The 25,693-nt window shown below is 44.7% G+C and overlaps 2 protein-coding genes across 4 annotated transcripts in view; one reads left to right on the forward strand and one right to left on the reverse strand.

Annotated features, from left to right (window-relative positions):
• Positions 1-9,238, forward strand: part of fgd4a (FYVE, RhoGEF and PH domain containing 4a) — a 45,026-nt gene extending 35,788 nt beyond the window's left edge. For all 3 annotated transcript variants that reach the window (XM_068603289.1, XM_068603288.1, XM_068603290.1), the window contains 14 exons: positions 1,033-1,444; positions 3,259-3,348; positions 3,447-3,592; positions 3,764-3,920; positions 4,130-4,268; positions 4,361-4,419; positions 4,522-4,668; positions 5,034-5,206; positions 5,555-5,585; positions 5,679-5,759; positions 5,849-5,974; positions 6,673-6,810; positions 6,967-7,107; positions 7,210-9,238. In XM_068603289.1, the coding sequence (XP_068459390.1) occupies positions 1,033-1,444; positions 3,259-3,348; positions 3,447-3,592; positions 3,764-3,920; positions 4,130-4,268; positions 4,361-4,419; positions 4,522-4,668; positions 5,034-5,206; positions 5,555-5,585; positions 5,679-5,759; positions 5,849-5,974; positions 6,673-6,810; positions 6,967-7,107; positions 7,210-7,479 (2,110 nt within the window). In that variant the 3' untranslated portion in view covers positions 7,480-9,238. The remainder of the gene's footprint in view (positions 1-1,032; positions 1,445-3,258; positions 3,349-3,446; positions 3,593-3,763; positions 3,921-4,129; positions 4,269-4,360; positions 4,420-4,521; positions 4,669-5,033; positions 5,207-5,554; positions 5,586-5,678; positions 5,760-5,848; positions 5,975-6,672; positions 6,811-6,966; positions 7,108-7,209) is intronic.
• Positions 9,239-9,688: 450 nt separating this feature from the next.
• On the reverse strand, positions 9,689-25,346 carry nup205 (nucleoporin 205). The gene is made up of 42 exons (XM_068603400.1): positions 25,305-25,346; positions 24,022-24,164; positions 23,747-23,918; positions 23,360-23,504; positions 23,047-23,206; positions 22,723-22,951; positions 22,395-22,559; positions 22,083-22,258; positions 21,823-21,939; positions 21,481-21,618; positions 21,164-21,314; positions 20,631-20,836; positions 20,303-20,485; positions 19,948-19,998; positions 19,433-19,642; positions 19,060-19,297; positions 18,768-18,957; positions 18,435-18,555; positions 18,069-18,150; positions 17,725-17,889; positions 17,479-17,603; positions 17,253-17,367; positions 16,869-17,018; positions 16,296-16,370; positions 15,972-16,129; positions 15,803-15,883; positions 15,367-15,558; positions 14,866-15,067; positions 14,668-14,766; positions 14,312-14,460; positions 13,695-13,886; positions 13,458-13,579; positions 12,983-13,115; positions 12,584-12,710; positions 12,420-12,493; positions 12,163-12,291; positions 11,774-11,900; positions 11,321-11,493; positions 11,007-11,136; positions 10,711-10,839; positions 10,468-10,544; positions 9,689-10,225 (listed from the first exon to the last, which is right to left on the reverse strand). The coding sequence occupies exons 1-42, from the start codon at positions 25,330-25,332 to the stop codon at positions 10,073-10,075; spliced, it is 5,982 nt and encodes a 1,993-aa protein (XP_068459501.1). The 5' UTR covers positions 25,333-25,346; the 3' UTR covers positions 9,689-10,072.
• Between the last annotated feature and the right edge of the window lie 347 nt (positions 25,347-25,693).

Consider the following 25,693-nt stretch of genomic DNA (forward strand, 5'->3'; position numbering starts at 1 on the left):
CGTGGACTGGAGCGCTTACTGCGCTATTTATATGCAGAGTGGCGCTGCACCCACAGGCTGCAATGTGTGTGTTTTTCGCTGAAAACAGTATTAAACCGCAGCCGTAGAAGCTAATCGGGGGGTTTGTTTTACAATCAAACACAATCAGGTGGCCCGACAGCCAAGAAGGGATTAAACTGTGCAGTGTTTCATCAGCCGGTTGTTGTTCCCTTTATTTATACATACTTCCTGTTTCTACTGGACAGTGATAAGCACAACAGTGAGCTGAGGGAGCATTGATGCTTTTATAAAGGTTCGATAACGCATAAAGTACATCTTGCTTCTTTAATTCTAGAAATAGTAAGTGCTGTCAGCTTTGCCTCGATCTGACTCTTGACCAGTTTTACGAGAGGAGCAGCAGGATACAGTAGCTGCTGTCGGTCTGGAGGGTAATTTACAGGGAAACAGCTGGACTGACCGGATGGAGAGCAGCTGAATGGTGACATTGTACATGCACGTGTGTGTGTGTGTGTGTGTGTCTGTTTTTGCGTTAATCTAGCTTCCGTTCAAACTGTCTCGCGCAAACAGTCTCATTTCATTGTGGTCGACGCAGAGAACGGCAGAGACGTTACAGTGCGGTGTATCATGTGGCTTCTCCTTGGAAGTAGGACAGCCTCCACCTCTGGGGAGTAGTGTTGTACTCCTGTCCTCCTCATTACTGTACCTCCATTCTGTCTTTGCCCTGCACACACACACACACACACACAAACACACTTCCTCTGCAGTACACCAGCTCTATCGCCTCATAACACAGAAGGAAGTTTGTGCATCTCCACAGTTTTATTTTTAACTTTCACACTCAAGTGCGAAAGCTATCTGCTTACCGTCATGTCCACACTCCCCAAGCAGGCTTGAGCAGCTCCTAAACGACTCCTGCAATCGTTCTTCTACTTCTTCTCTACTTTTCTCAAACGTTCTTGTCACTCAAGTACATATTTTTTTTTTGTCCGTGCGCTCTTGACCAACTTCCTCCTTTCCCTCTGTTCCCCCCAGCGGCACAGAGAACAAGAGAGACAGCTCGCCGCTCAAACAGATCAGCAAGTCGTCCAACAGCAGCCCGGCTCACCGCGCCCACCAGAGACAGACGGAGACAGCCGGCACTCGGGAGAAGAGCTCCTCCGTACCCACCTCGCCGCAGGATGCCCGCAAACCGGCGACTAACGGGACGCTAGCTCAGATGGAGCAGGACCAGGTGGATGACCTTGCGGCGAGGAACAATGACGGCGTGAGGGGGGAGACGGATGCGTTGGTTAACGGGGATACGGGTTGCGGGACAGAAGAGACTGGTGATCATTCACCTCCACTAACAGACGGGACTGCTACGGGAAGCCACGCTGAGAAGGAGGACAGCGGGACTAAAATAGAAAGTGAGCATGGGAACGGAGAAGGGAGCACAGACCAGAAGGTAACTTTACGTCGTTTCCCTCGCACCCAAGTGATGTGTGTCTTTACATCCTTTGTGTTGTTTATTTACAGCTGCCTCGTTGCTCTGACTCTGCCGTCTCTGAAAGACAAACAGTTAGCATTTATTCATGCTCTGGGCTCTCAGCACAATTACATCTTCTGAACTATTCAAGTCTTGGTCATGCCAACGTTGTACGGGTAGAGTTACGAGGGAGTGTGTGTGTGTGTGTGTGTGTCTCAGAGGGGTTATTTTCTACGAAAGCCAAGCACATGTCCGACGCTTGAGCAGCTGAGTGCCCAACCCCCCCCCCCCCCTCAAACCACCTTTGACAAGTTGATACTCTGAGCGAATACATGTTCTCTGTTCGAGTAGCTTTGTTCCAATTGTTGGATTTCTGATCATTTCTGTGTGCTGCTTGGAGGTGTAATGAATTACCATCCAGTATAGTGTCTCTTTGTGTTGGTTATTAGATACTTCTGCCAGGTTGCATTGGTGGAACAAGTACTCTGAATCTTTACTTCAGCAAAAGTACCAATACAAATGTGCGGTCCGGAAGAAGAAAACACAATGTTCTGCTTCTTTTTTTTTAAATTTTTCTAATATTTGCCTTTGATGTGGAAAACTGAAAACTTGCTTGGCCGTGATCAGTTGCTGAAACGAAGCAGTCGGACAAGTTTCACTCATAGAACTCATAGACACCTGAAACATGAGGAGGGGCCCCAATTACACAACGTTCGCCTTAGAGAACCGCTGGTTTCATCTGTGACTATGCATCGCAAACGCTTATATGTTTTATATATATATATATATATATATATATATATATATATATATATATATATATATATATACAGTTGTTTATATATATATATATATATATATATATATATATATATATATATATATATATATATATATATATATATAAACAACTGTGAACCATTTCTCAGAGTTAGCAGCACTGGATGTATTGACAAGTGAATTGTGTTGAAATGTGTTGTATTGCTGTCCGATGCTTTGCGAGGAGGATACTGCTTCCTCGTGGTTAAATATAGTGGGAGGTATTCTGCTGCCATGCTCATTGTGAGGCTGTTACACACATTCGATCCCTTCAGCGTGTGTGGGAGATGTTTTGAGGCGACAGTCATTGTTTGTTCCGCCAACTGCCGTCTCGCACTAAGCTCTGCTCGACGTGACCGTGTCCTTGTTTGATTTGGTGTCATTTCCCTTCTTCCATAATTTCAATTCCTGTTCTGAGATCTCCTGCTGCACCGCAGCCCGACATCAGCTCAGTGTCAAGGAGACGCACACTCGTGCTTCATGCTGCCGTGTGCAGCAACAGGGAAACAAGGTCCAATGCGTCCAGCAGACAGCAGACGAGTTCCTGAGGCGTTGAGCCTGAATCCTACCATGAATGCATGATTTTAAGTGAGCATTTTTTTAAACTGAAATTCAGAAAAAGCACCGTGGAGGTGAGACCAGTGACCTGAACCAAACAGGAACTTGGGAATGAACGCCGAGCTCAAACAAAAGAATGCGCTACAGACATTTTGTCTTGCGTATTATTCTCATCCAGCTCACTGTCACTACAGTCGCTGAGTTGAAAAACTTATTAGGCCCAATTTTCCTTAAAGACCAATTACTCATTAGAAAAGTGCTTGACTGAAACATTCATCATACGGACTGCAAACTCTCTAGCGCAACAGAATGATCTGACTTCCTTTCATACCTCACTAATTCCTCTATGGCCCGATTTTATTTTTAGATTTCCACACATGTGTAAAGACTCCAATTCATGTAGCGTCTGTTTTCAGGAGACAAACGAACAGAAGCTGTTTAAGATCGCCAGTGAGCTGTTGCACACAGAGAAGGCCTACGTGACGCGACTTAACCTGCTGGACCAGGTGAGGAACTCAGTGAAAGCGACGGTTCACTTCTGCTTTTTCACGCAGTGGGGAAACCGAGTTAACTTCTCGCACTTCTGCTTTGTGTCTCCTGTCAGGAGTTCTGTGCCAAACTCATGGAGGAGGCGAATAAAGGGACGTTCCCTGTGGACGTAGTGAAGAACATCTTCTCCAACATCAGCTCCATCAACGCCTTTCACAGCCAGTTTCTGCTCCCGGATCTGGAGAAACGCATGGGAGAATGGTGAGCTATCAGGCCGTCGCCGCCTGCACATTGCTGATTCGTATTGAAACACTGCTGCGAACACATGCGCACGTAAGCATGTGATTGATACAGAAGAAGAAGAAAACAGAACATTATGTCCAACGTTGTATTATTTACCTCCTTCACTTCACTTCTCTCCTTCGCCCGCAGGAAGTCCACACCTCGCATCGGAGACATCCTGCAGAAACTCACACCCTTCCTCAAGATGTACGCAGAGTACGTGAAGAATTTCGACAAGGCCATGGAGCTGCTGAAACAGTGGACCGATCGGTCGCCTCAATTCAAAGCCATCATCCAGGAGATACAGGTACTGCACACCGAATTCCAGTTCTTTGATTTTCTTTTCGACAAACGAGTTCGGCAAAAGAGCACACGCTCTCTCTCTCTCTCTCTTTTTTTTTTTTTAAAGATAACTTCACATGCTAATTAGGACATTTTGGACAGACATGGATGTAAACTGCAACATGGCTGGTTGGCATTGGCGGTGATTCTGGTATGTGGGTTATTCCTGTGCAGAGTCAAGAGGTCTGTGGCTGCCTGACGCTCCAGCACCACATGTTGGAGCCCGTGCAGAGAGTCCCTCGCTATGAGATGCTGCTTAAAGACTATCTGAAGAAGCTGCCTCAGGACGACCCTGACCGACAAAATTCAGAGAGTAAGTCTCGATACTTTAAAATCCCACTCCGGGGAGTCCTATTCCACCTCACCATGTTGAGGTAACACATCTTCTTCTTTTTTTGCCACCAGAATCATTAGAAATTATCGCCACAGCAGCTACTCACTCCAACAGCGCCATTCGGAAATCAGTAAGTCCAGACGTTGTAACCCCTTTTGCTTTTAGACTTCTACGACAGGATAGCTCAGGCGCGTCAACGTCCAACTCACAGAAATGCCTCGTCCTCGTTTAGGAGAATCTGAAGAAGCTGATGGAGATATATGAGATGCTGGGGGAGGAGGAAGACATTGTCAACCCCTCCAACGAGTTCATCAAGGAGGGCCACATCCTGAAGCTGGCGGCCAGGAACACCTCCGCCATGGAGCGCTACCTCTTCCTGGTGAGAGAAGCTGTCGGGCGTAGAAGCGTCTTCTTATCTAATGAGGGAAACGTGCTGGGGCGAGACGTTGCCTGCACAAGTCAATTGAAACAAGTGAATCATTTCCAGCCAGGAACACCTCTGTGTAAGGACACATCAGGGGCACATAAACAAATCTCTCAATTACCGAGATTGCCAGATGATGTGATTACGTCCGGGCCGTTTCTTATTAGCTTCAGGCTCAACGTCTCCCATCTGTGTAATTCAGGTTGCCCGCAGTGTTGAGCACTGCCCCCTGCGGAACGAAACAACGGCAGCAACCTAAACTAGAATAGCGCTGATCCGTGCTGGGTAAAAAACAACTTTTTCTTTCTTTTTCTCGGCAGTTCAACAACATGCTGCTGTACTGCGTGCCCAAATTCAGTCTGGGAGGGCCGAAGTACACGGTGAGGACGCGGATCGGCATCGACGCCATGAAGGTCCTGGAAACGACCAACGAGGACTACCCTCACACCTTCCAAGTGTCCGGGAAGGAGAGGATGCTGGAGCTACAGGCCAGGTCCAGTTCATGTAGTCATTAGAAATAACACGAGAGGAGGTCATCTAAAAAGGGCCTTTTTGCAAACTCTGTAAGGTGTAAAAACATCCCAGCCCCTCCCACATTGAAGTGTGTAATTGTATGTAATCTGGACCCTATAGAGTATAAATATACATATAAATGGGTGACCACTTATAAGCACACCCAAACTCCATATTTAAATCCTGTATAACTGTAAATACCCTTTGACCACAGCTAACTGCTATGTTGGTATGACTTTGTGTTATAACAGGAAGACTATCACATCAAGTTCTAGCTTTACCTCCATAAATACGTTTGAATGCTTATTGCTTTATTTATCTTCCTCAGCTCGGAGCAGGACAAGGCCGACTGGATTAAGGTGCATACAGTACAATCCAAATACTTACATTTTCTCATTTGATTATATATGTTTGGTGGGACGCACGAGTCTGACATTGCTTCCGTCCTCCAGGCTTTCAGGAAGACCATTGAGATCTTCCAGCAGAAGAACGAGTCATTCAAGAACGCGTTGAAAGACGTGGAGGAAGTGTCGGTGAGTGCTGCGTCGGAGCAGTATGCGCGGTCAAACGGCCCACCGGCCTGTTGCGCCTGACTGAGGATGTTTTTAATGTTTTGATGCAGAATGCAGAGCTGGGGAAGCGGGCCCCTCGCTGGATCCGCGACAATGAAGTGACAATGTGCATGAAATGCAAGGAGCCTTTCAATGCGCTGACACGGCGGAGGCACCACTGCCGAGCCTGCGGCTACGTACGTAATCGTGACGCTGCGGTGTCGTGCGCGATGCGCGTGCGGGAGCTGGACGAGAGAGCGTCCACACGAAGAACTCAAGCGTTAGCAAGACGAGTCACCTTTTGAATGAAAGACCCACCCCTGAGTGTTTCACATAACCTTTTACAGTTCCCACAGGTGTCCCTGTCAAACACCCGAGGGATGTAGCGTTACTATGTGGGCTCTCTGACACACGTGCAGCGGGTAACACTGTCACCTCACTGCAAGAGGGGCCCCGGATAGGGGGGGGTCGAACCCGGGCCCCTCTTGCTGTGAGGTGACAGGCGGTCCTTCTGCGTGGTTTGCACGTTTTCCCAGTGGCAGCCAGCTTCCTCCCACATGCAGTTTAGGTTAATTGGTAGGCTCTAAATTCCCTGCAGGTGTGTGCGCGAATGGTTCGTCTCTGCGTGCGCTCTGTGATAAACTGGCAGCCTGCCCAGGATGAACCCTGCCTTCACGACACTAAATGGAATAAGTGGTTTGAATAATGGGATGTGGGCTTTCAGTCATTCTAAAATAGTATAATTGTAGCGCAACGAGATGACATAGACAATACATTTAAATAGTAATTAAGCCGAGTCATGGTCACTGTTGAATAGCCAAACGATACTAAATGATGCTTCCATTTAACGAAAAGTAGTCACACTAAAAGATTCTTCTCGCCCTCTCTCATGCAGGTGGTGTGCTGGAAATGTTCAGACAACAAGGTCGCGCTGGAATATGACGGCAACAAGGTGAACAAAGTCTGCAGAGACTGCTTGTCCATCCTGTCTGGAGAAACAAGAGCCGAGGGCAAGAAGAAGGGCATCCTGGAGGTGAGAAGGAGACGCTGACGCATCCATTAACACATGCCCGTTTGCTCAAACGGGCAGATAATTGACGTAGACATCCCGGCGTCTCGCTCACTCCGATTTCGGACGCGAGTTGCTTTGCGGTTTTTGCGCTAACGTGCCGTCGTCCCCCGTGTGCAGATCGAGGCGGCTCAGTTCACGGACAGCAGCATCATGTGCGGCTTCCTGCAGTACTGCGAGAAGACCAAGCCCTGGCAGAAGGTGTGGTGCGTCATCCCCGAGAAGGAGTGCCTGGTGCTCTATCTCTACGGCGCTCCGCAGGTGAAACCCCAAGAACATGAAGGGAAAATTGTATTTCCCCGCGCACATTTAAACCGTACGCACACTGATGACACTCTCTTCATCCCTGCTTGTTCTCCTCAGGACGTCAAGGCCCAGTGTACCATCCCCCTGCTGGGCTACTCTGTGGACGACAGCGCTCGGCCCACAGACCCCCCCGCCTGCTTCCGCCTCTCGCAGTCCAAGTCCATCCACAACTTTGCCGCTGATACCGAGGAGCTCAAGCAGCGCTGGCTGAAAGTGATTCGAGTGGCGGTGACGGGAGAGGTGCCCAGATGCCCGCAGACAAACGGGGGCAACGCCAACACGATGGACAACAACAACACGCAAGAAGCGAGTAGCGATAGCTCATAAGGGTGCGTTTTCGACGAGCCAAAACCTGCTGTTGGATCGCTCGAGATAAGACAGGATGTGCAGACGTGTACTGCCCGCACACAACTCAAATGCACGCTCTCTATGCTGTCCCTGAACCTTACAAAACAATTGGGAGCGAAAAAAATGAAAAATCTGCTGCTGGATAAGCTGCCTTTCCTTGCCAATCTCCTGTTTCCTCCCGGTTTTTCCTCATGAACCCACACAAGGAACTTCTGTTTTACTGCTAGAGCTGTGCTGGATTACTAAAGGACATGTCTGGTGCGATCAACACTAGAGCAGAGGGGCCTCAGGACTGATCAGCTTCCCTCAAACGAGCACCACTAAGGAGAGCTCAAACTTTTCTTCTGAGCCAGCTCCTCTCGAGCGAGTGGACGACCACGGAGCCCTGTGCAGGATGTGAATCAACGCAAAAGGACGGTCCAAACTTCCAAACTTGGTGCTGTAACGCAACTCCGCGTACCTGTACAGTATAAATGTGAGTGGTGGGGGTGGAGGGAGTCTTGAAAAAAAAAGGAACATTTGTGTTTTTATGTACAGAAATCAATTCTAAACTTTGTTTTGATAACATAGAAAACATCTAAATATGATATAAAGTATTTACAGTATGTTTCCCGTTCTTTGCTTGAGAAGATGGTTCCAAAACTGTGAAAAATAATCATGTGGTTAGATAACGATGGTCTCATCTCCCTCGCTCGCCCCTCAGAGAAACTTCCTCGTCTGTCGAATACTAATCCAACTCTGGATGCACGTCGGCGGATCTGCTTTGCAACTGGTTGCACCTTTCCTCACCTTATTTTTTTTTTATGAAGCAAAGGAACTAGTTTGCTATTCAAACCAGTTTTACACATAAAAGGCAGCTGTCCATAGAAGGAATCGATCGTGGAGGTTTTATATTTTAATCCAGAAAAGTGAGACTTGAGAAAGTTCCCCGCAGAGCCTCAGAAGACATTACGCTGTTTCTGCTGTTTGAGTAGAACTCTCCATGACACGTAAAGCTTCGTAGAAACAACATAATGATGTCACTAATCTTTCTGGCCTAACTATATGTGCCCAAATCTACGGCCTGGACAGTGCTGCATGTATTAAAACTACGCTGCAATCACGTGCATTGTATTTGGCATAACTGATGGATGATAATCATTCATGTGCAAACCTGAGGAGGATGAAGGTAAATGAATGTCCTGTCGGTCTACAGGACATTCATGTGGACGGGAGGGGAACCGGGACCATCAGGTTTTCTACTTAATGCAAACGCAGAACAATCACAGATTAAAGCAAGCTGGTGTGAGAAATGTAAATGTCTTTTTAATGCTGTAATTAATTTTATTATTTAAAGTAATTTATAGAGAATGAGCAGCATGATCTGTTAGAAAAAAAAAGTAGCACAAATTTGTTCCCCGACTGTCAACTAAGAAGCGCAGGAGGTAGATCATGTTTTATTTTCTGAGAGCAGATGTTTTTCCCGTCTAACCCTTCGACTCGGTTCTTCAGCGTGACGGCGACCAGTCACCGCGCTGGACGCTCGGTGTTCATCCGCGTGGTTGTTTCCCTGTGCTCAATGCTGGTGCTCACCCAGAGTCTCACCCCTCTTAATTCATCCCCTCCTCAATATTCAAATAGAAAACAAGAGCACAAAACTTCATCATCTGTAAGATCTGAATGTGTATCCAGGTTTTTCAGTCCTCTCATCCCCTCAAACGTTTGAGAATCTACGCACTTTAGTCTTATAAAGTGTACCTTGAAAGAAAATAAAAGATTAAATACAATATGAGGATCTTGGTTTTTTTGCAATGGTACATTGCTGCTTGACCTACAACTTTATCGCAGCCATTTAAACCCATTGTGATGCTACTTTTACTGAGAAATGTCTGGTTTTGGTTCCTTGTTTGGCTTTTTTTTTCTCCAATAAGTTGTTTTTCACAATGAGTCATGCCAGACATGCACAAAGAAACAGGTGATTGTTGTTTGTGAGAGGTAGTGAACACTTTGAAGATGTGATAAAGTAAAGTCATAAAGAGATGGTGATGGTCAGTGAAACAAATGATAAACAGGAAGAACCTTTTTCTTCATAGTATACACACTGAATATTCAGTGCATAGCAGCAGATAGTGACTCACCAATATAATACATTATGCTTAATCCAGGTCTGTTTTAGGCTGTTTGCCGTCTTGTTCACACACAACACGTATTTAACAGATTTAGAAAGATTTTATTTTCACAAACGAAAAAGAAAAAAAAAACATTATCAAATCATCTTAATGAGTAAAAATTGTGTACGTGTGTTGTGCCAGTTACTTTTTCCCGCTTCTTTGAGAAACGCTACTTGCACAGCGCTAGTCAAACTAAATTAGAATTAAGTCACCAATGATGCACGCGCGCTGTGATGGCTATTACATCTCACAATACTCGAGAGGCGCCGCAACGGGTCAGTAAAAAGGAGTGACGTTGCCAGAAAAAGCCACCTGACCGGAAGTTGGAATCCTTAGTAGTTTTCTTGTGTTGCTTGGCAAAAGTTTTGAGTCAATACGAAACAGAGTTTGGGTTTTGGACAGTCTTTGTAGCGTGTCTCCCTTCAGCTTTTGGGCTGTCGGAGGAGGCCACGGATCCTGCGAACCAGGGCCTGGATGAAGGTGTGGCGGGAGCGGACCTGGCTGTACAAACCCTCCACCTCCAGCAGTTTCCTCTGCAGAGCCTCTCCGAAACCTGCGGCCATGTCGCTCTTCAGCTTCAGACGCACAAACAGAAGACCAGACAAGAGGGATCAGGAGCAATGTAGGTAGTAACACGTATGTAAACACACACACACACACACACACACACACACACACACACACACACACACACACACACACACACACACACACACACACACACACACACACACACACACACACTGTGATGTCAGTCAGAGCAGCATTTAAAGTGGAAGTGTGACATTTGCCGATGTCAACACATGACATTTCTTACCAGGTCTAGGTCTTGTTGGGTGACTCTGGGTTGGCCGAGACCACGACTTCCACTTGCCTGCAACCCGCCAAACGAGTCTGAAGAACAAACAAGATTTAATAAACTAAATGCATAAAGCTAAATTCACTCAATTCAGCACCAACAGACTAGAAACAATAGCTTTGCAGGCGTGTTGTCTGCAAAATGCTCGTTATGTCAGGTCTGCTTTACATGTGCATATATATGTGGAACATATTTTCTCACCGTCTGTGAGGCGAGATCTGTACAAACTGGCTCCGGGCATCAGGGAGTCTTTGGGGTCGGTGGGAGAACAGTGCAACAAGTAGTACTCCAGGTGGCGCCACAACACAAACAAACACGTTTCGATCACATCTGAGGAAGAGGCAGGTCAAGGCATTTCAAGGCAACTCATGTTGTGGCGTTATAGCTTGTTATTTCAATTTACTGAACAGTAATTTCAAAGACAATCATGAAATACTGATGGACGGAATATGCGAGTCATTTGACTACGCCTGTGCCTGCAAAAGGCCAAAGGATACAGGAGCACAGGGACAGCAGCTTGGCTCTGTTGTTGATAAGCTGGACCAGCCGTCTCTTGGCCAGCAAGCTCCTCTGGACCGATGAGATTTTCTCCACGCCTCCTGGGCCCGACACCAGGCCTTGGCACAACTGCAGAGAAGATGTCGGTGGTTAGATCTGAGGACCATGCATGTTGGGAGTCAAGAAGGTGCAGAAACTAAAGAAGTTACTTTTTTATTTATATCTTTGTTTACCTCCACTTTCACAATTCGGAGAAAAACAGTTTGCCCAACATGTACAGCAGGAGTGAATAGGCGTACTGGTCTATCATTACCTCCTTCAGCTCATCAGGAGGCAGCTGATCCAGGGTCTGCAGCTTGCTCAGGCTTTGTCTGTGACTCTGGTGGAACCGGAAGAAATCTGCAGCGCTGTTCTTCAGCAGGTACAGGACCAGACCCAGGCTGGGGGCCCGGGAGTAAGCCATTGATGGCAGAGTGGACGACAGATCTTAAAGAAATAAGAGCTGCGGTTCAGTCTCAAACTACCCTTGTAGAAATGAATGAGTGCTGCTGGAAATAAAAAGCTAATTGGTCGTAAAAGGTCAAATAAATTAATCTAATCAGCTATCAGACATTAAAAAAAATATTTTTTGTTTAAAAAAAAAAGCCAATTCTCAGCTAGAGGAGGACTAAAACTGTAAAGCTTTAGTTATGACGCATGTTCACACAGTGTATACTGTGGGTACAAGCCCCTCTCCTCCTCTTGGCATTGGCAGAAGGTCACTGACCTGTGCGTCCTCCGTCCCTGCCAGCTGGCTCGCTGCCTGACGGGCTGAAGAGGCAGATGCTGAACTGGGCCTGGGCCGAGCTCTGCAGCAGCAGGGCCTGGCAGTACTCCATGATGTTAGCACACACCTGGGTACAGAGGACAGAACCTCTCAGGTCAGACAATGCAGTACTGATGAATAATTATGACGACGCATACAAGACTCAACACACACTGTTCATTTTATCCCTTTCTCGTCACTGCTTATTTTACTGTTGGAATATGCAAACGGTGTACTATATACAGACATGCTCACATAAACTACATTAGTGAAGCAATAACAAAATATCAAGTAACCCAAGGCACCACCACCCTCATCAAACATCACTTATAGAAGACTTTTTGTCTGACCTGCTGCATGGTCACCTCCATCTCCTCTCGTCTTTCTGCCGAGTCTCCAGGTGCAGCAATCTCGGCCTGCTTCAGCAACCGCTCCCGCTCGCTGCCCGCCAGACGGCCCAGCAGCGACAGACAGAGACGCTGGACAATGAAGAGACGCATTATTAACCGTGCAATTCACACACTGGAATGGGTGTGCATTAGCAAGAAGACGACAGAAAAAACACAATACAACAAATGATGAAAAGAAAGGCAGCTAGCTGTCCAACCTGAAATCGGTTGATGTGCCCCTGAAACTCCATGAGAGCAGCACTGTTGACCTCCCCGCCCGTCTCAAGGGTACCTGGGAGACCAAGCCGTACATGAACACCTCCATTCACACGCTCTCTGAATGTGAACATGTGGGTGGCACAATGGAAATAGAATATTGTACCTGGCAAAGCCGTCTTACTGATGATGCCAGTAAGCAGAGAGAGCTCCTGCATTGCTCCCATACTGAGCTCCTGACAGCGCAACAGGGACTGCACGGTGTCGCCATGCACTATCAGCCACTGGAGAACCTGCACACACACATGCACACACACAAAAGTTAGGATGTTTGTGCTTTGATTATGAAACCGTTTGTAATTTTCATAAACACTGCCATGACTATGACACAGTGCAAGTTGTCTCACTTGACCTCATTGGTCAAATGAGCATTGACCCTCGAGTCTACAAGCAGCATTTATAACCCAATGAAATCAATATCAACAAACTTTACTGACTTTAAGCATTTTCAAGGTAAAATAAAATAAAGATATAGCCTTAGCAATATTAATAGTCGTGTGCTTACCTGTGCCGCCCCCTGCTGGTGATTCATTGAGGTCGAGGTCAAAATCACCTGAAAGAGCACCAGGGTTGGGAGGAGAATCTGCCTGTAGCGGTCCATAGGGCTGGGGATGAAGCCTGACGGGTCCCTCATCACCCTGTAGACCACCAGCAAACAGACACACATTTAGGCAATGCCTAATGCTATTAAGACACCTTAAGAAGAGTTAGTCAGTTAAACACACTGTACTAAAGTAAAAATAGTTTGATTTAAAGTTCTTCTTAGAGAAGTTGTTCTTTTAATTGTGTTGCTTTAGACCAGAATCACAAACTCCAGATAAAATATCCGTTATTCTTTAGATTAAATTGGTAGAAATCAGGTCTGATTTATTCCAGGGGGCATTTTATCGTATTTGAAAACCCTTTTATTAATAACAATGCATTTTCATAATAATAGAAACACACGAGGAAGTTACTCTGCCACCTCTTTCCTTCCCTACCTGTGTGCATCCGTGTCAGGTACCATGTCAAACACCTGACACTCTATCAGCTGTGCCACCAGCCCACAGCGCAGCAGCTCCACAGCTCCCTGACCCGTCTTCGCCACACGAGTCAGCAGAGCCTGAGGACACACAGCAAAGTTTGTACCTTCATAATCCTAAACTTACGCAGAGGTTTTAGACCGAGGCTACAGGTCTACTTTGGAAAAGAAACGGTAAAAGTGCACATGTGCTCACCATCTTGCTCTCGTAGATGTAAAGTGGTTTGAGGAGTGGTGGCTGAGGCACGAGCATGCTCTGCAGGGCCGCATCATCCTGCCTCAGGCTCTCCACGAGCGACCGCAGGTAACCACTGTTGCAGATATAGACAAGCCACTGATTCTGACGATCTATGGAAAGGATCCGGTCCAGCACCGACAGAGCCAACATCTGACCGAGAGGGAGAGGAGACAAAGCAAGGACTGAGAGTAAAACAAAGAACCTGCTCAAATAATACAAACCATACATCAATAGGAGGCACTTCTTTCAGCTCGTTAGACTGAAATTCTAATATGAATATGTATCCTCTCAACAGACCTTTGTACTTTCATATACAATAAAGTCCATTTTAGTATTTTTTTTTTCAAAAACTTTATTTTACTATAAACTATTTTGGAAACTAACTACACCATGTTAACATCATGTCAGTATGCGGTAGTGGCGGGCGATATGACATAAAATTAAATATTGTATTTTTGGGGGTGTTTACATTTTTTCCCTCCTTTTTTTTCATCACAGCCAAAGTGGGAATATTTCACCCCTTGTATGAGGCTGAAAAGGTAAGGACACGAGTCATATTGTTGTTTGGCTCTTACCCTGCTGATTTCATGGCCGTCACAGGCATCCCGACACACCACCTCCATGAGAGCCTCGCCATAGCTCTCAATGATAGCGAGGTTCTCTCTCTGCAGTTTGGAGAAACCATCTTCTGGGGCTGTGAGACGCTCCCACATTGCTTTTCCCGCTGGAGGGAGGAAGAGGAAGATTTTTCATCAGATGACTAAACAATGCCTGTATAATGTCCCTTTGACATAAGACCAGATAAAAATAATGCATCTGTAAAAATTGGCCCGACAGCATTCAGACAACTTCTGATGATTTACATTTGTAAATTAATATGAACTTTGCATATTTTCCAGACTGTCTGTATTATTGTTTTTGTGTGTTGTACCTGTCTGCAAAGTGTCTGGTTCTTCAGGTTTTTGGGCGATTTGAAGGTAGTACAGCAGGGAGCCATACAAGTGAGCACGCAGACGCTGGTATCCGCCTCCTTAAAGTGCAAAAGATGAGAGTATGAAATCTAACCTCATCAAGGTTTATCAGAGCAACATATGCTATGTGAGAAATGTAGGTTCATGTCCTCACTAACCAGTACAAAGGATAAAGTCCAGCAGCTTGCGGAGAATCAGGTGCAGGGCTGAGTTGGCGATGGAGGCAAACCCAGAGGATGCTTCTAATCCCGCCCCTTGCTGCTGCTCCGACAGGAAGGATTGGCTGAGGTGGGCTGTCAGAGTGAAGACTGCCCCGGCAACAATGGGCATCAGTTCTCCTGCAGCCTCCTCAGACAACACCTGGGCAATGCACAGCAGCATTTACACTTAGTTGGTTTAACAATGTCAGCTCTTACGGGAATTAACAATTCCTCAGCGTTTTCTTAACTTAGATTGATTTAATACTGTGTGTACGTAACGATGACCACTGAATAAAAGCAATGACCCTGAAGATGTTGTTTATTAGGGGTATGGTGTGATTCTAATTGCAGCTAGCCACACCTTTTTTTATAAATGACTGCATCCAAAGTACACTAAAACATTTTGTTTTGATTTTATTCCCGCACTAATTTCACCCTCAATGTGACAAACCCACTGACCTTATCATGCAGGTCGAGCAGCAAGTCCCTGATGATGAGCTGCCTGTCCTCGGCAGGTATGAGATCAACAGGGCAGGCGGTCAGCAGCGTCTCCACCAGGCTCCTCCAGGACCGCAGCGCATGGCGCTTTGCACTCAAACTCCGACGGACACGATTGCGTTCCACCACCTGCTGCAGGATGGAGTTCACCTCCTACAAGGATACACACAGAGACACATATGAGAAAAATTACCGTGAAGAGATTAACAATATTCATGAGGAGAAAACGCTGGTGTTCCTTCAAACCCTGCGTTGGTCAGAGGGAGTCATTGACTTTATTTTTAACTGGATGTTTCAAAAGTTCCCACTGATGATGGCTTTTTTTGGGTTATTCTGGACTCGCAACTTACTGTTAAATTACACAGAAAAACAGTCCTACTAGTTTTAGTTAACCAACCTCCATCAACAGCGGCCTCTGTCCAATGGCTGCCATGCCTTGCAGTGCATTCACCTCAGCAACTAGCACTCGATGTAGCAACTGTAAGAAAGTTGAACAAAATATGACACATAAGCGGAAGATCACAAACTAAATAGTTGAAGTTTAGGAGTTCAACCTGGAAACCCACCTTCACATTGCACACTGTGTGTCCTTGCTCATTGATGTGCTCACAGTTGGAGATCACCTGCTCGATCTGAGTGCGCTCAAAGAAGTCCAGCTGCAGCAGCTCAGGCATATCCTGACTGAAATCTATGGCGTCCAGCACACTCAGCAACTTCCTGCGCACTGATGGCATCAGACAAGGACAAAATGAGGGTCAAAGATGTGTAATTCTAAAAGAACAAGAGGCTTAAATGGCAGCTAGAATAAATCACTTGAGTGTGTGAAGATCCCCTAAATGTTAACTGGACATCGGTTTTTCGATTTGAACGTGTATTATGGTGGCGCAAACCTTTAGAAACTGTGTCAAAATGCAGGAATCCGCTGACTGATCTGGTTTCTTCTTCCATTCCTGATTCCCCATCAGCTAAAAAGAGAAATTAAGATGTTCAAGGGTCATACATGAATGAGCGGTCATGTGGCTGTCTGAAGTTGGATTCTGGTCACATGACATCTATTGCTTCTGTCCATCCTGGGAGAGGGATCCTCCTCTGTTGCTCTCTCTCAGGTTTCTTCCCCTTTTTTTGTCCCTGTGAGAGGGTTTTACTATATTTATTTGGGGGAGTTTTTCCTGATCCGATGTGAGGTTCTGGGACAGAGATGTCATGTATACAGATTGTAAAGCCCTTCAAGGCAAATCTTGTATTTGTGATTTTGGGCTATACAAAATAAACTGAATTGATTTGATGTGATTGAGAGTTTGAGTTTGCATTTGAGGGTGTGTGATCATTACTTGTGTATATTCATTAGAGTATGTTTTTTTTCTAAAATGTATTTTTGAACATTCAAAATAAAAAAGACTAAAATTACTTTGTTTCAAAATTTGTGAATACATTGAAATATGCCCTTCGAAATGACAACATACCTGTATGTTGAGTGTGTGGCTGGTCATCCAACAGGAGGCTGACAAGGTGGTGTGTATGTGAACGCTGGCGGTTCAGTGATGTCACTCTCAGCTCAATAGCAGCAGTTTTCATGAGCCAAGACATCTGAGAGAGGGCGGCGATCTCATTACCTGAGGAGAGCAGACGGTATAATTGAATCAATCTACTTTGACAGTATTTTCATAAACACCCACCCACATTTTAACGGTGACATACTGTAACAAGCTTTACAATATTTACTTAGCCTTTCAGCAAAACCACGACTAATTTCCATTAAGGTTCTGCCTTTCTTGCCTCTTTGTTTTAGGGTTTTCATTTACTACTTCCCAAATGTTTTTGCTATTATACAGTTACACTGTACTCACTAGGCAGGATGAAGGGTAGGTGTTGCAGGTGAGAGAACAGGAAGTCCTGGCTAGTCCTCAAATAGCGCATAGTAGGTCCTGATGTGTCTGGGCAGGCACAAAGCTGGTAGATCACCTGAAAGAGGGAGACAAACAAGACATAATCAGCCCAAACACAAATTTCATGTATACTTTCAACCTATGAGGCATGAAATGCAAGTCGTAGAGAGTAGAGAATGAAGAGTACCTGGTAGCAGAGCTCAGCCATGTGCGGGGCCTGTTGTATTAGTACAGGTCCGGATCTCTTCTCTGTGCCTCTCTGCAGCAGACTCAGGATGGCGTGCAGGCAGCTCCGTGGACATCCCAACACACCTGTAACACAAAAATTCACCCCCAACTAAAAGATTACGCTCAGGTCATCTAATTCGCTGTCCATCCAAACCAGAAACACAAAAATGTTGCTAAAATCCAACAGCTGAGGTTGTAGTCCGACCTGGGTCCTGGAGGTTGGTGGAGGACACAGGCTTCTTGACTTCATAGCCCAAGAGATACAGGGCCAGATTTGGTGTCTTCAGCTCCAAGGATGTGATGAGCAGGTTCAGCATATGGATCCGAGTTTCATGTCGAATTCGTGCAACCTTCTTTTGTTGGTTTGAGTCTGGAAGTTTGGGGGTAATCAAGTAGGCGAGTGTGACAGTTATTACAACAGGTTACAAGATGAAACAGTATTCAGTCTCAATGATTGATAGATTAGATTAATAGATAGATAGATAGATAGATAGATAGATAGATAGATAGATAGATAGATAGATAGATAGATTTGTTCTTGTCTCTCACCATCTCCATCCTCTGCTCCCTCCTCGGCCTCTTCACTGTCCAGACACTCCACAAAGCCGGCCATAAGCTTGTCACTCACAGACTAAAAGAAAGACAAAACAATTCTCAACTTCAAACACAACAACACTACAGAAGCTAGTGATCTTTCGTAAAACAAAATGAAAAAAAAATCCTAAAGCATCTTCCTAAGTCTTTTGGATATTATTATCTCATTAAAACATTTAATTAAAAAAAAATATATATAAAGCAACTGTACAATATTTTGTTTTTCTTGTTATTTTGCTTAATGCATTTTGTGAAACATCGTGAATCTTTGTGGGAAATCTTTTATTTTCATTTGGTAAGAGTTGAGACATGTAAATATACCTGGTCGTGTGTGAAATCTCCCACCAGCCTCGTCTGAATGTTGGGGTATTTGGCAATACGACGCAGGATCTTTGCACTCTGGAAAGCAGCTTCTGGGTTGGAGCTGCTGTGGTACAGATACCTGCCGGGACAAATATAGGGCGCCATTAAGTTACACTCATTCTGACAAATCTGCCATTTTCTTTAATATAGCCTACAATTACTTATGATGAGGTTTTATAACATTTCCTCTCTATTACCTAGAAAAGCACAGATGATAACAGGAATATATCATACAACACAGACTAAATAAAAATTAATACCACAGTTTGTAATAAACCTGGATGCCCATACCTGGCAATATTGACAATGTAATCTGCCCTTCGAGTTTGAGGACTAACCCCCTGGAGGAGCTGCTCCAAGGGGGAAACCAGCATGGAGGCATGGCTCTCTCTGAGGAGGTCCATGAACACTGTCTCCTTCTGCAGAGCCAAGTCAAGCAAGCAAAGGCAGCGTAGCACCGCCGACTCCAAGTGCTTCTTACCTGTCGGGGAAGAGTGATGGAGCATGTCGTCAGAAAACACACACACACACACACACACACACACACAAACGACCCTGACAGCAGCTACAGACGTCCTCTCACCAGGAAAGGGTGCGTAGGTGTCCAGCTGGCGTACACCCTCCTCCAGCAGGCTGAGGCAGAGTGCCAGCATGGGCGAGTCGTTGAGCAGGTGGAACATGATGCTGTGGCCGGGAGGCTTGTGGGCCGCGACCTGCTCACCCTGGAGCTCCACCATCTCCTGGACAAAGTCCGACGGCTGGGGCTCGTAGTCCCGCAGCAGCTTGTGGAACACCTCCAGGACGGCGTCAGCAACCTCCCACTGAGAGATGGCACAAATGGAAAAACGGAAAACAAATGAACATATATGTGTGTAGTTTTAAAGTAACAACTTGCAGGCTACAGCTACGTGTCTTCGCCCTGTAGGACATTGCGAGAGCACTACACAGCACCTTACCTTCTCAGCTGGATAGCGATAAGCTCTGGTGGGGAAGGGGAGGAACACAGAGTCACGCAAGAAGTTCAGGTAGGGCTGAAAGCCCGGCACGCGTAGCCCCGCCCCCAAGTTAGTGGGAAGGCTGCTCTCGACCAATGTGCTGATCAGATGACAGAAGCCTCGAGTCAGAGGATACTCCTCAGAGCTTGACTCGATCTCATTCAGCTCCACCTGAGAGCCGAAAACCAAAACCAAAGTCAGATAATTAGCCAATCAAATGTGCATCTACTTATAGGTTACACAACTTTTGAACAGAAAGTGTTTACTTTGATGAAATCAAAGTGAAGTCGCTGAGTTGTCATCTTTAAATGTCACTTTGCTATATTCAGTTGTAGTTCAGTGAAAAGCAAATCCCTTCCAGTCAGCATGGTTTTGCATCACAACAACACATTTGAATCTTAAAGATATTCCCTTTGGGAAACTGTTAAAATGTTATGTTAAAGCGAACCAATTAAAATGTTTCACAAACATCCCACCTCAATTCCAGCTGCCTGCCTCTGTCCTGGGGCTCGCACTGTCTGAAGGATCTGTGGTAAAAGAACATGAAGTTATACAACTTTAAACCACAGCAAACTTCAAAACTCAAAACACTATCTTAACATGATAAGAATCCAGTTTGTGAGTTGGATAAAGATGAGAACACGCCCACCGCTTGGGAAAATCTGACAGCCACTCAGAATATATGACAATATGAGATTTGTTGTAATGGTAATATATGATCACTTCACAGTCTCAATCCTGCACTGGATAAAGATGACAAAGTTTCAGTAATTCTGTTTCTACTTGGCAGACTTTTATTCTTAAAATCAGCTAATCTTTTAAGTGTCTAACCTGTGTGTACTCCAATGACTGCCAGAGTGAAGCAGCGATCTCTGGTGACTTCCCAAAGGCTGCCAGGCAGAGCAGGAGCTCGGCCTTAAGGACGGGAGGAACGCTGCACTGTAGCAAACCCAACATCACGACAACCGGGGTCCACTGGGGATGCTCACACAACGCCAGTCGAGCATTTTCACTCTAGAGAAGACGAAAAAAACAAAACATCATACAAAACACACCACAATAAAGTTATATAAAAGCAATCTCAGTATCCTGAGTGTTAAAGTTTCTTAGACAAGGTGAATATTTTATAAAAATGCCCATCCTTTAACTGATTCTGTACCCATGTAATGATGGTGGTGAGCAACTGCAGAAATGAGGTGAGTCCTTCCAGCTCTCTTTGGGTGATGCCCCTTAGTGATGGGTGGCGGTACTGTGATGCATCTGGATTTGGAAAGTCTCGCCGCAGGTTCTCGTGGTAGAGCATAAGGGAGTGAAAAAAATGTTCCCAAGACACCGGGCTGCCTGAAACTCCCTGGAGGTTGTCACCTGCAAACATTAACAGGAGGTTAATTAGCATTAATTTGGATATGTATGTAGTCACCTAAATTTGAAGTTAAATTACTTAAGATTTGAAATAGTCCATATTTTTATAACATATAATACCACAAAGATAGTCAATAATAAAAGGCACTAATTACACAACCAGATTACCACTAAATCAAATGAAATTGTCTTTCCCAAGAAGTCACACTGCAGATCAAATCTTCAACTGTTTAAATTCCCCATATATCAATCAGAAAATATGTTCATTCTTATTTCAGTCCCAGACAAATTTACAAAGTCTTTCTCGTGATAACAACAATCTGCTCGTACTGTGTGTGGCTCCGTTGGTTTTAAGCAGACTGAAGGAGTAGTGGGCACACTGAGGACCATTGGCGAGCCCTTTTAGCATACGGAGATAGGAGACATAGAGGGTAGAGGGGAGGAGGTCTCCCATTTGACGCACAAACTTGGACAGAACCACCTACAATAAAGCATAATAAAAGGGAAAAAAACATTCAACAGAAAGCCAGTGATACAAATACAACATTTAAAAAATGTCTCTATCTTTTTATCGACGATAATTCTTAGTGTGAGGAGAAAATATATATTTTTTTGAGCAATAAGGTTCCAGAAAATAAAGCGCCGACCTGTTTATGTGGAGGCCTTTGCAGCGCCATTCCCAGGTAAGATCCTTGCAGAGAGGTGTGTTGGAGAGACTCTGTGGGACACCAGAACTCCAGACCCAACTCCAGCCCAAATGAGTCCTTACTGTAAAACTCTCCTATCTGGAAAGACAAAGCAGTAACCAACACTGTTACAGGAACAGGCAACCGCAGTTTTCCTTACACGCCGTTGCTACGGTTTGTTTTTAATGTTGCTCATCAAGAAAATGACCTCTATTTTAAAGAACATTATCAGGTCAAGTCTTAAAATGTGAAAGGTGATGTTGCTAATTGTATGTGTGCATGCATTTGCAAAAAAACACTGACGAGGGTCATGAGGTGGTCCAAGTCCTTGCGTAACGATGGTGGAAGCTCGCTGTCCATCTGTAGGGACATGTGCACCAGACGGGCATCCTCATCAGCGCGGTTTCGAAGCTGTTTTACCTGCAAATACAGCAAAAACATGTTAATTAAACGATTAAATCAATATGCAAAATAACAAAACAACAACCTGACAAGCTAACACTACAACATGACATCGACACACGTCAAACTTGTTTGTGGTGAACATCTGCGGCATTTTTCACCTTCATTGGCATGAGTGCCAGAAAGTCTGTGATGAGTGAATGGAGCCGGCGGATGTAAAACTCTTCCTGGACAAAACCCTCACAGTTAAGGATGCCCTCCTTCATAAACAGGAAGACATCTCCCAGGAGAGCCTGGTCAGCAAGAGTCTCATCTGCTTCCGTGAACTCGACCAGGGCTGCACATCACACACAAAAAATAGAAAAATACTTCTTTTAAATGGATATTATCTTTGAGAACTCATTGAAAATGTTTTCTTCAAACAGCTAATAGTTATATTAAATGCATATCCAACAAGAAAAAAAGGACCTTACCACTTCCCTGTGGTAGCTGAGAAAGGACCCTCAGAGACAGAGCCCAGGCCAGACGACACACAGCCTGCAGACCTGGAAGCTTCCACGGCGGGCCCTCCATCAGACGGCTGTGTACTGCATCCACATATTGTTTGTTGGTCAGCAACGGCAGTGTCTGGATCAGATCTAGAGGAACAAAGAGACAAATCCTTCACCAGCTGTAGAAGAAAATTACTGAAAGTAATAGCAATCTCGTGCGTAGCAACAATTGGTATGTTTAAGTGAATTATACAAGCATCTTTGATCAAACTTCAATTACACACATAATATGTATTAAACATGTTCTCACCTTCTCTATCTTCTGTTCCCTGTTCTACGAAGCTGACATCCAAGCAGTAGAGCAGTGCCATGACCAGAGCCAGGTTCACACTGTCCAATGACCCGTCAGCTTGAGCCGTCACTGTCTCCAGGTGACCAATAAGAGCCAGGGTGTCATCTTGAGACAAAGGTGATTGGCAGGTCCATGAAAACAGGCTGTCTGCCAGGGCTTGTCGGCATTCTTTAATGAGGTCAGAGACCTTGGAACAAGAGAGGGAGTTAAATAATGTTAATATTCCACTAAGATTGAACATATTATCTTTGTTTCAAATCAACACAAAATATTTGCTCCCACCTCTTTTCTGTGCTTCTCATTGCCCAAGCCGCGCTCCTTCTGCAGTCGCTCAAACTCACGCGTCACATTTATCTCCGACATCAACGTTAGGATGCGTTTGGTGAGACCCTGGGTCATTAGTTCATCTGTAAAGCGCATCGTCAAAGCCACTAGCTCTCCACTGAATGAGAAAACAAACAACAGTACGGGTCAATCATAAGGAACTTGAGTATTGAGGGGGAAAAACAGGACAAAAACATGCTCATCATGTGGAGGGGAGGATTAAATGCATATGTTATGGCTTTTATGTGGTACTTGTCGATAGCATTATCACCTCAGGTCCAGGGTGAAAGTCTTGCCATGGCGTGACTGGATGAGTGTGCGCAGAGAGTTGGCCACACAGAGCTTTCCATCCCAGTAGAGTAGCACAGCTACTAGACCTCGTGTCAGACCTTGAAAATGGGGCTGCTGTTGCTCACCTGGAAACAAGTGAATACATTGTGTGAATCTTCAACATCTCCTACTGAAAGTCATGCAATGCTTTGTCTCCAAATCATGGATTTGATCAGAACTGACTAAAAAACAAATAGCCATTATAAACTAATGCGAGTGCCGTGTTTGTAACACAAAATAACACATAATAAGAACATACCAAATCTACGACATAACTTCCTTTTTAACTTTGCTTCCAAGTAATGTATTTTTCTTATATCCACTTTACCTGCTAACAGAAGCTCCAAAGCTGCTAACTCTCCAATATCAAACAAATCGCTGAGGATGAAGGCCTCTGAGAGTAGCTGCTCTGGAAGGAGCCGTGACCCCTGCTGACCTTGGATGGCGATGCCCTCTGTGCTGGCTTTACGCACCTTCTCTCTTTGCTCAGCACTCTTTGGCTGATAATTAAGAGAAGACCAGATCCTATTAACACCAGAGCCTCAAGACACATTGTCTGCATCAATGAAGTTGCAGGATAAACAGAAAGAGACAGCATCTCACCGGGTTCGTATATAAAGACAGAAAGTGCGGCTTGTGTTTCTTCAGCTGCAAGTCGAGGAGGTGGACACTCTCTGGCTGTCTCCTCAACACCGCCCCATCCACTGTCTCCCATAACTCCTTTAGCGGCCCCCACAGACTGGCTCCTGGGTGAGTAAAAGGGTTTCCAAAGGTATTGTATCATCACACATGCACATAACTCATTATCCGAGTTGTATTGTGGTCGTTTCTTATAACCACACTGACTTTTGTTGGCTTTATGCATTTTATATATATGACACATGGCTGACTCAGCGCTCATCATTGGACTCAAATGTAATAGTATGCATTTTAAATGAATTGTTAATACAATCAGTAATATCTGATATAAATGACTGACAGGATAGGATGGGGCTGAGCTTGTGACTACTTCATGATGTTGACATTTTAAACCTCTTAGAGATTGCGACAATGAGTACTGTAAATGGTACAGATGCTGATGTATAAACACCATACCGACTAATAAAAATGATGAAAGATTGACATGTGATTGACAGTAATGTACACGACCAGTGAAATTCAGTCACATTACCTCTATCAATTCTCAATTGAAGAGTTTTACCTTTAATGTTTGTTATTTTAAATTAAGCCTAATTATTCAATTGCACTTTGAGTGAATATATTGTTGTATTACAAACCCCTTATAATTCTACTAACACAAGCAGGTTTGTATTGACCAACTGTGACCTTACTGCCCACTGACAGGTGTGTGGTAAACCAGAGGCTAGGTTGAGGCTGAACGTTGTACACAAACTTGTCTGAGTTGGGCGTGACGCAACTGGAGAAACCGAGGACAGCAGTGAGCCAAGTGAACCAAGGCAAAGATGGAAAATATGTCTTTGCTGGTTTTAAGTCAGATGGTTTCAGTTTTGCTTCCAATTAACGCGAAGTAAACTCGTCTGCTGACCCATTTGCCAGGAGTTGCGCCAGAGAGTCATATTTCCGTATGACATTTGTTATAATGTGAAAACACGTTAACCGTGGAACGGTGTAACGTGAAACACGTTTACCCAGCGAATCGTTGTTAAACCAACATGTGCAAAACTAACGTTTACTCGTAAGCTATGCTAATGTAGCTTAGCAGTGTGCAATTAAGTGATCCATCACCATGTGGTCAAAACATGACGTGCGACACAACTGGCGTTAAAAAGCGAATATGCACACATCCAACTGTGAAGAAACAATCATTAGCCACTGCTATGAATGAACATAATTAAGCTTGTTAATGAAAAATATATAGTTCATACCCGAATTTACCGCCATCTGCGCCGCCATGATACACTCGGAAATTGGACCGGAGCGGGTTCTGGCATTGTGCCGGTTTAAAATTTAAAATTATTAATTCTATAAACCCGTTTTCATAGTCTTTTCTCAAGTGTAAATTTCTAGTTTTATTAAAAAGTTTATATCAGGTAATTATATTGGTAAACTATTTTAAACATTGTCGTAATTCTGTATAATCCTTTCAGGCGAGGTCCTCAGACCGTAGGAACCGAACAGTCTAGCTGGACGGGAATTGTAGTTTACTAATACAGACTGAAGATTGACTCGAGTAGTAATTCAGATGAAATTTAAATGGGTTTAATACATTTTATTTTATTTTCAAATATTATTTTTCATGACATTTTGATAATGC

This window comes from Clinocottus analis, unplaced genomic scaffold (genome assembly GCF_023055335.1).
Source record: "Clinocottus analis isolate CAN_PGR_092001 unplaced genomic scaffold, fCliAna1.0.p SCAF_6, whole genome shotgun sequence".
Taxonomy (NCBI): domain Eukaryota; kingdom Metazoa; phylum Chordata; class Actinopteri; order Perciformes; family Cottidae; genus Clinocottus; species Clinocottus analis.